This window comes from Hylaeus anthracinus, unplaced genomic scaffold (genome assembly GCF_026225885.1).
Source record: "Hylaeus anthracinus isolate JK02 unplaced genomic scaffold, UHH_iyHylAnth1.0_haploid 3, whole genome shotgun sequence".
NCBI classification, from domain to species: domain Eukaryota; kingdom Metazoa; phylum Arthropoda; class Insecta; order Hymenoptera; family Colletidae; genus Hylaeus; species Hylaeus anthracinus.
In genome coordinates this window covers 13,825,905-13,836,365 of record NW_026535284.1, presented here as the reverse complement: position 1 = coordinate 13,836,365, position 10,461 = coordinate 13,825,905, and the positions used below count along the sequence as shown (strand labels likewise).

At 38.1% G+C, this 10,461-nt stretch overlaps 1 protein-coding gene across 9 annotated transcripts in view; it reads left to right on the top strand.

Moving 5' to 3' along the window:
- Positions 1 to 10,461, top strand: part of LOC128894154 (septin-7) — a 36,946-nt gene that overhangs the window by 23,090 nt on the left and 3,395 nt on the right. For 4 of the 9 annotated variants that reach the window (XM_054155656.1, XM_054155655.1, XM_054155648.1 and 1 more), the window contains 9 exons: positions 3,377 to 3,848; positions 4,858 to 5,065; positions 5,137 to 5,389; positions 5,523 to 5,712; positions 5,785 to 5,950; positions 6,431 to 6,472; positions 7,113 to 7,248; positions 7,337 to 7,500; positions 8,440 to 9,171. In XM_054155656.1, coding sequence (XP_054011631.1) covers positions 3,377 to 3,848; positions 4,858 to 5,065; positions 5,137 to 5,389; positions 5,523 to 5,712; positions 5,785 to 5,950; positions 6,431 to 6,472; positions 7,113 to 7,248; positions 7,337 to 7,500; positions 8,440 to 8,599 — 1,791 coding nt within the window. In that variant the 3' untranslated portion in view covers positions 8,600 to 9,171. The other 5 variants (XM_054155652.1, XM_054155657.1, XM_054155651.1 and 2 more) reach the window with 5 other exon arrangements.

The window sequence follows — 10,461 nt, the reverse complement described above, 5'->3', positions numbered from 1 at the left end:
CGAAGCCCCATCCGACATTTTTGCAAAGGAAATTGTTGTTCAGAATCATCTCAGCTACCCCCTATTTCCGGCTCCTCCCCGAGTTTTGGGACCCCCTGTATATCTATGAAATTAGATTGTCTATATAAACACGACCACATGAAATAATTGAGTGCAACTCGCGAAAGAAACTTTCGGTACAACCTAATATTCATCGATAATACAGATTCGGTGCATCGCTAGCAACGATTAGTGCGATTTTATTCCGTGGTATGCATTTTCGCCAACTGTAGCAGCACCGGTTACGTAACAGTCGTTGCCAGTATTGTTCGTTTGAAAGCTCATCCTTGGCGGACACGCCAGAGAAGGGGAGAGAAGAGGTTGGAATATTCTTGCATTTCGAAGAGCTTCTTTGATTCTCCATTGTTCCGTGTTTCTTGCCTCGGAGTCTGGAGATTTAAGAGAAGCCCAGTCGCACCGGTAAATTGTCACGATGCGTCCACCGTCGCTGCCTTTAGATCTTTCGAAGGGATTTCGGAACGAGGTTGTCTTGCGATGCAGTCTTATGCGCACTGGACCGGTTTCTGTTCCACGATGCTGCACTCGGTTCGACCGACTCCCTCGGAGACTGTTCTTGAATATAACGCGTGCGCATTCTTTGTTACATTGTTCTGTAAATAAAGAGCGTCTCGAGTAATCAACGTTTCGCCCGTCTTTTCGTGGAAATGATCGAAGAGAGAAAGGCCCACTTAGGATCGACGTCACTCATCGCGTCCGAAACTAGTTTGACCACGGCGTATATTTTTAGCTGCCACGACGGAACACACGTTCATCTTTTTTTTTCTGTAGTTTCCTATGCAGTAGTAGCCGTTCCTCCCCTTTTTTTATGGAGTAACCCTACCGACGCTCGGGTTTCACCTCTCGGTTTATTGAATCGAGAAACTTCTCTGTAACGATTTTTCGTCTCCCTCTCGCCCCGAAAAAAAAGTACAAACGAGGGCTGTGTATATACAGGCCATTTTTCAAGTAACGCACCTCGTGCATGCAGTCCGGCGTTATCGACGACGGGAACGTGTACGTGTAAAACACCTTTAAAGTGCAATCGTTGGTTCGTTGACTCTGCATCGCTTCCGTAAGCAAAGCGTTTCAGCCGAAACACAGTTCCCATGTGCGCGACAGGCGAGGAGAGCTCTGATCGCGACGCACTCGGCTATTCCCGAAACTACGAACTTCTTTAACGGCAGAGCGTTTTACCGCTGTCGATAACGTGAAATAAAGGAACGATATAAAAAGTAGCAAGCATGTAAATACTGCAAAGTTGTAAATTGCCACTCGATTGCCGCCAGATAGGAATAAAACGAAATCTCATTTTATTTGAACAACATACAGATCTCCTTTTTCCATTGATTAGAATTTATGCATTCTGTTTAATTATTCATTAACAGATAGTTGTGTAATTGTACCCTAATATGCATCAGGAATAGAACAAAATATGTCGTTTCCGCCTTGACCTTACGCACGTTCCACCGCGCCTTAACGAGCTCGAACCAGCTATACAATTTATATTCCGAACAGGGAAAGGATCGAATCGTAACGGAACGCGTAGCATATTACGATTCTCCGTGCGCGTTCTTTCTCTACGCTTCGGTATTAAACCGCCGCGTAGGAAATTTTTTATTCCTTTTGTTTCGAGCTCGTCTAGCCACCAGAGCGTCTCTCTTTGACGCCACGGAATGCAACGAGATCGCAGAAAGCCTCTTCGCTCGCGCTTCACACGCGAATACTTTTGCCACAGAGTACTCTTACAGCGGCAACATTTTGGCGTTTTTCTGATCTCGATTACTATCTCAGACTTGAACGAAACCGTAGCCTTCGACTAACCCGGAGTTTTTTTTTATATGTTTCTCTTGTTTCCTTAGAAAATATCTAAAAAAAAAAAGGCAAATTAGTCGAAGCCTAAGGTTTTGCCCAACTTTAATTTGCATACGTTTTTTGAAGACTATCATAAACGTAGCTATAATGCCTTGGCAATATCGGTGGTAAAATAATTAGGGACGAGTTTCAAGCTACGAGCATTGAAACAATACGTTGAAATTGTGTTGGCAAGGGAAATAGGTATAGAACTTTTCCTTATCGATCGAAAAGTTCCAGAAGCACCAGTGTAGCATTCGAATTTAAATTCCACTCGGTGGTGGCGGTTGTACTATATTCATCTTCGTTCATCTATACCCCATTCTCTGTTTCGTGCTAGTTATGTACGACGACTTGTCGAGCACATTGTGGCTTGTATTTAGTACTTCGAACAGTGGCCACTTCCGGCCGGAAAGTTCATAAGACACTGCACCACTCGAACCTTACCATAGCTCGTTGTTGCTATATGCAAAGCATATCGATCACGAGCAAACAAGCGATACGGCGCATCTTTGCCCTGTTTGTGTTTTCGCGCACGTTTGTTGATCTTTTCGGACGATACCGTTCCTTTACATACAGAATAAAAAGTGAAGGTGTAATCTATACCTGACATACCTTTGCTTACGTTTGTTTAGCGGTATTTTGTTGGTTAGGTGAACATTAATTACGATACAATGCTCGAGGTATCGTAAAATATTAAGTAAAAAGTTTAGAACTCTTCGAGTTATGCTGCTTTGGAGGACCCTGTACAAGAGGGTACAACGATCGTAATTCCGCGCAGTTGGATCAATGATCGCCAAGCTACTAGGTTAAAGTTATAATGGTCTAGAAACAATTGCATAGGCGCGGGAATGCAAACGAACAGCACTTGGTTTGCCGCGAAGCAAAGCAGAGAGCAAACGTTATTCTCTTTTGATTCCGAGGGGCGAAACGCGGGGGATCGAATGCGCCATTTACATATCCGCAATACAGACTGCACGCGAGATTCAGCGATATTATCTTTGCGTGTCAGCCGCGGTTATTGGCCCAGATGAATATTTTGTCGAATTCGGTAGGGTTTAATAAAGAACGGCCAGTCAGCTTTCATCCATACCGATGGATCAGGAAATATGTATCATATACAGTCAGGAACAACATGATAGGACGCCCTATAAATAACAATTTATACTTGTTGTATATATATATTAGTATATTTAGTATTAGTATATATTAGTATATATTAGCATTAGTATAGTATATTGTATGTACATGTATATACTAATGTATATGTACATATACATAATGTATATATACATGTATATATACATACTAATATATACTAATTGTAGATTAATAGGTATCCATCTATATATATATCCCTGATTGTATCAGCATTGCAACTTGGATTCAGCAGTCCAGATTGGGCTCAACATAATAAAAATAAGACTTCGCACGAAATAGCTTGAATTAAGTATTAATAAGCGTACGTGTGGCTGATTATTTTCAGATACAGACAAAGCGTGAGCTGTTCTTCAAAGGCGACAACACTGGAATAATATCATCGCCGTCTGTGCCGTCGGTACCGCCACCCCAACCGCCGTCACAGGCACCGTCGTCTGTGAGCAGCACGTCGTCGACGACGGCTACGACCACCACGACCCTCACCTCGCCTAACACAGCGCCACCAGCCTCCTCGACCGCCTACACCAGCGTCACGTCTTCGGCGCCTACCTCGAAGTCGCGATTACCTCCGTCTACGGTGATCCTGAACCAAAACGATGCGTCAGAGGACAGCAATAAACGGGAGTCCAATAGGACCACCGACACCAACAAAGAGGCCACTGTGCTGCACCATCCGCGGCCGACGCCGCCAACCAAGCCCAAAGAACTCGACGGATACGTCGGTTTCGCGAACCTACCCAACCAAGTTTACCGAAAGGCCGTCAAGAAGGGTTTCGATTTCACTCTCATGGTCGTCGGTTAGTCTGTTTGTTTTCGCAGCGAATCCAGCTGGTTCTGTACCCATTAACAAACCCTCCAACGTCTTCCACCTTCCTATCATATTTCTATCGACATAAGATAATGTAATATACAAATATTTCAATGTAAACGATACAGACAGGTTTCTCTAATTATCTCGATTAGTACGCTAATGGATTTAACCGATTCCCATACCTCAATTTGGAAAGAATGCGAGCACTAACAGAAAGGATTGCGTATGAAAATAATGACCCTTAGCGTGTGGAACGACCGACCCGTGTATTTCATTTGTTATGAGGTTCGTTCTCGTAAATGGGACTTGAAAAATGCGTACTATGACTTCCTACGTCTCCCCCCGTTAATGCCCATTGTGTAAATGGACGTACAATGAACGTTTTTTCTTTCTTTCTGAGCTTCCCGTGATCGAAAGACAAAGAGATCCGCTTTTCTCCGGTTGGTATTTCAATTTCGTCGAGGATATTGCCTTGTGAACTTCCATCTGTTTAACACGTGCGGTATACTTTTTTACCAGGCTGCATTAGGGCTGCGTTTAAGTAGTAAGGGTTCTCATTTGTGCTCCCTTCGATATTCTTAATTTAATCTTGTCTATTAGATCGTATTTAAAAAATGTTATGAATATATTGTAGATTTTATGTATTTATTTATTTACAATCGTTATTGTCTTGCAATAGTAAGCGCAATGGCGTGAAAGTTATCGCGGTAAACGTTCACCGAGAGGAAAGTTTGAAATTTGAGAATATAGGCGGAGTGCCGCTATTATTAGTACCGGTATAAACGGAGTCATTTCTCCGTAAATAGAGCAATTGAAACGCATATCCTTGAAAGAGAAGGCGCGGCACTTTGGCCAGTTCAAGGTACCCGACCAAAAGGTCAGGGTACCGTTTGGTATTTAGAAGTATCTTGGAATTACTAGAATAATAATTTTCGCCCATTACAGATCATTCCCTGGCTGCATTTTAATTTTTGTTCTTCAATATGTTCTTTTAGGGGAATCGGGATTGGGCAAATCGACTTTGATCAATTCAATGTTTCTTGCTGATATATACAGTGCTGAGTACCCTGGACCTAGCCTTAGAGTTAAGAAAACCGTAGCTGTAGAGACTAGCAAAGTGATGTTGAAGGAGAATGGGGTGAACCTTACTTTGACTGTAGTTGATACACCTGGTTTTGGTGATGCAGTCGACAACAGCAATTGGTAATTTTATTTATATGCCTACTTGTAACCAGGATCAAAAGCATGGATTTGTTAAGATATTCTTATTTCAGTTGGGTGCCAGTAATTGAGTATATCGAATCAAAATACGAGGAGTTCCTGAATGCCGAATCTCGTGTAGTGAGAAGGCAGATCCCAGACAGTCGAGTACATTGCTGTCTTTACTTTGTCGCACCCTCTGGTCACGGCTTGAAGCCGCTGGACGTTGAGTTCATGCAACGTCTTCACGATAAAGTTAACATCATACCCGTCATTGCAAAAGCAGACACCATGACGCCAGACGAATGTGCGCACTTTAAAAAGCAGGTATGCATCGATTCACCGATAATAAAACGTAGCGAGATCCGTATGAATAATAGTAAAATGTACTTATCAAAAGTTTAATAGAAACGTCATTTTTTAACATTCAGAGTCACGATTTCTGTTTCAAATTACATAGATACTGAACGAGATAGCGCAACACAAGATAAAAATCTACGAGTTCCCAGAGGTGGAGGAGGAAGAGGAAAATAAACAACATAAAATTCTTAGAGATAGAGTACCGTTTGCGGTAGTGGGCGCAAACACTGTTGTTGAACACGATGGTAGGAAACTTCGCGGAAGAAAGTACCCATGGGGAGTCGCAGAAGGTGCGTAATCGCTCAGAGTGCAATTTCTTTTTATAAGCCCCGAGAGAATCGTGCCTTTTTTTCTTTCAACAGTGGAAAATTTGGAGCATTGCGATTTCATTGCCCTTCGAAATATGGTAATCAGAACGCATTTGCAAGATTTGAAAGACGTGACAAATAACGTGCACTACGAGAATTTCCGGTGCCGCACGTTGGCGGGTGTCGGAGTGGATGGAAAACCAACAAAAGTCTTAAATAGGTAAGTGTACACTACTGTTTTCAATTTACACTGTTCACTTGTGACATCGAAAGGAAACATCATATATGTATAATATAAAACTATTAAAAAATCAATATAACATTTATGAATTAAAAACATGGAATTTAAAATGTGCATTTAGGTAATCAATAAGAACAGAACAAAAAATACAATGTAACACATAAACAATGAAAATCCTCTAATAAGTTAATTGTATCAGTTTCTTTTTTTTTATGCAAATGATTACGAAAGCTTGTAGCGTTTTGATTTTGTTTTTATTATGAGATTTTAAAAAAGCTTGTGCATGCAAACTATTGAAGGATGAAGATTACCTTTATAAGTCATATTTTAAAATCAAATATTAGAGATCTTGTTGAAACGTATTATAGTTTAAGCTAGAGACAAAAAATGATCCTGAAAATACATTTTTTAATAGTACATCCTCTACTTGAATTTTAATGCTGATTTCTTATTGGTTAGTTTGTGCCCCCCAGGAGTGATGAACAGTTTCATGACAGTGTGGTAAGTCTTCTAATAAACCCAGGGTCGTATAGTTTTATATAGTTTTGTGTGCACAAGCCTTGTCAAGTTTTTATTTATTGCGCATTAGTTTTTCATGCATTTATTTGGTTATGGGGGGTTCACTCCATATCACTCAGATTTGTTAGCACAAAAAGGAGAACTAATCACGTATACCGACTTGAAAAAAAAAGCTGTCAGCATTTACGTTACAAACTTGTTATTAGGGTGAACAGATAAATAGATTATATCGGTAGTGAACCCTCTAATTAAACATTTAGTTTTTGTGAGTAGTTTGCAGTAAAACAATGTTTTTTTATGGCCTTCGTATTTTCGTTTTAACAGAAAAACATGTTGCTAACTATGTTTAGTATTATTAGGTTTAGTACATGAATTTGCTTGCTTTTAGTTCACACTTTATTTTACTATATGAATATTTATCCCTGATACATCCATACTGATTATAAGTTCTGTGTGTCAGAACAGAAACTACGTTCTCATTTTGCAGTTATATATATATGTAGATAGTTCGTTTGAAAAAATACAAACTAAATGGTTAGTAAAATAAGGAAAACGTCTACACGCAGCTTTCATTTCCGTATACAGTTATTTTAAATTCGGATTATTTTTATGTATTTTGTAGGAATCCCCTGGCTCAGTTAGAAGAGGAGAAGAGAGAACACGAGAATAAAATGAAGAAGATGGAAATCGATATGGAACAAGTATTCGAAATGAAAGTCCGGGAAAAGAAACAAAAGCTCAAGGATTCTGAAGCAGACGTAAGTGTCGAGATTTTTTTATTGTATAGGAGTCTACGATCATTCAAGCAATGTTCATTACTTCAACGAGAGAGTAATCTGTTCACAGTTGCAAAGAAGGCACGAGCAGATGCGACGCTCCTTGGAGCAGCAAGTGCGTGAATTGGAGGAAAAAAGACGAACGTTCGAGGCTGAAAAGCTATCATGGGAGCAACAGACTGGACAGAGTATTGAAGATTTACGTAGGCGCAGTCTGGAGGCGAACTCAAAAGAGTAAGTATTGTTTGACTGTAACAAGTCTGCTTTCATCTGTTTATATTTTTATAATCATCGTGTTTTATACATTTCTTTCAATGTAAAAGATATTGAGAACAAAAACAATCTGCTTCTTGCACGAATGGAAAGGTATTTTGTAAAGAACATAGTTTTATAATTATCGTAATTATACGGAAATGGACCGACTGCTTCATTAAACTCCATACATCAATCGTATTCTATTATAATTTGCTGCTACTAATCACAGTAATATTGGTTACAATCCATTTTTAGTATTTTCTGACAAATTTGAAGCATCAAAAGCTTTAGAAATTAATCAAAATTCCGTAGAACCTGTTCCATAACGCAGCTCAGCTTAATAACAGGAAATCACTAATAATTATTAATAAGTATGTTCATTGTAACCATCTTTTTGAACTTAATTGCAGTCAATTCAGTGAATGTCGCCTCATTCTGAGGGAACAAATCAATAAGTTTTTGCTATAATATATGATCATCGTTTAGATCTGTACTAAAATATAATATTTTGATGTGTTTTTGCTTTTATATTATTTTTTTCTTACAACGTATGTGTTTCTCATAATCGTACTTATAGCATTGTGAAGAAATCATCTCTGTTACGTTTTCTCAGTCATCATTTCAAATACTTGAGAAAAACTTAATTTCTATGTGTTATAAGTTGTATGTAATGTCTGTTCGATTGCACCACGTTTACGTAAAGCAAAACAAAAAAACAGACATCGAAAGTATACATCATTTTTCCCCTTCGTAATGCTTCTTTAAAGTTTAGCACTGGATGTCTCGTGTGATGTAACAAGTATACATAGATAGTATACATATATATATATTTAAGAAAGCTTTACGGACGAATGTTATGTCATGCTTGCGCTTGTTTGTTTGTTGTGTGTATACCATATCGGGGTGTCCCTAATTTAGGACGGGATCAGTGTCCTCCGAGGGATCTGGCGGTGGCGGGGGTACATTGAGGGGTTCCCGAGGGATAGGAAGTCTCCTACGACGTCACACCAGTTTCAAATCACCTCAAGACAGCCCTACACAGATACAGCTTGTCATACAACATCCTGAGCATCCTTAGTAGATCGTAGCATCTGTCTACATTTACTTACAAAAAAAGCTCTACGTCGCTGTGTCTAATGACTAAGACTTTCAATCCAAATAAACGTCGATCTCATTTTATACATTTCACGCGCGTCTTACTTCAATGTGGCTGTACATGTCAATATGTGTACGCATAAATCTGACAGCTAATTACACATCACACGTGTTGTGTACTCTTGCGATTCTCATTTCACGATTATTTTTTGTTTGATTATTGCATTGATGTTATCATAGAAGCTACACTAAAATTTATGATAACTAGAAGTATGTTTACATGAATCAAATAATACGGGAGTTATAAACACCAATGTGTACTGGATAAATGTTTGCTCTTCTGAAGAAGTCATCACCATATGCACCAACCAGTGGACCTTGTGTTGATGTTGACGACTTTCTCTTGAAGGGCGAGAATTATTGTACACCAGGTGCTTGTGACTATAGTATTATTTGGTTTGTATAAATGTATTTCATAAAAAGTATCATATATTTTAGTTTCAATGTAAGTAACAAGCATCTTTATTAATTATATTTTCTTTACTTTTAATGTTTTTTAAGGGAAACATAACTATGATTTCGAAACAAGATGGAGATCCTTAAACATAAAAGAACTACCGTTGTTAGTTCTAATTGTCAAAGAACTGAATACAGATGACAAATTTTACACCACACTGACTAATGTTTGATAGTTAATGACATTTAAGTATAAAACGAAAGAAAAAATAAGAGAGATAGACTTTGTGTTGCGAGAGAAGCTCTATTAGATTAAAGAGTTGAAAAAAAAGGTCCATATCTAAAAAAAAACCTGATACTAACCTTACGTTAGCCCTGTAGATATATTTAGAAGGGCATATTTTTGGCACAAAGTTTGATATACTTTATGTAAGAGATGCAAAAGACCTTTATATTCCTATGAATGTCACTGTTTTATATACGCTGCAACGTGCGTTACACTCATACATAACTGTCTGTATAAACTCAATAACACCTACACTTCGTAGAATATGGAAAGCTATTGTAAACTCTAAACAAGCTGTCTATTTTTTGATTTCGTTTGTACATTCCAGTCCGCATGACTTGACATTTCCATTACACATAAATTAATGTTTCTTTCCAGATAGTTTTTTCTGAGAAATTTGAATTCAATCAAGAGACAGCTTGATGAAGGGTAATGCCATATGCGACCAATAGTCATTACACGCATACGATTATTATACATTGTTAACTTCATCATTGAATCTTTTTTTGCAAATAAACGTACTGCTTTCCTAAAACATTTACTAACCATTTTCGTCGTCCTTATTTTTAGCCTTTTTGTGGATAAGCATAAATTTCATGGATAAATGCCGGAGAAAAGTTGTTCATTTATACTTTCATATGACATTCAAAATTTACAACATCACAGGAACATCACTTTTCTCTGACATTTTTTAATGTTACGGCTCTTCATATCATATGTTATTATGTTCAATTTTATTGATTCTTATTGGAAACAATAATGTTTGTATGTTTATACTTGGAAGTTTTATTTGTCACAACTCTGCGTAAGAATACAAAATACCTTCTTCATTATGTAAACCTATTTTAATTTTACAAATATGTTGCATTGCTTTAATGATTCGTTAATTGTTATTAACCAATAGGTTTTATTGCAGCACATAGCTATCTTAAATGTAAGAATTATGTGCGAGTATTTGTTTAAAAAATGTTGAAATATTTTTGAAATATAATAAGCACCATATTAACATTCAAGTAACAAAAAGTAAAGTGATAACACTAGCAAACAGCATGCGGCTTGATGGTCATGGCCCATGAAATTTTTGGAAGCATGATTTTTAGCAT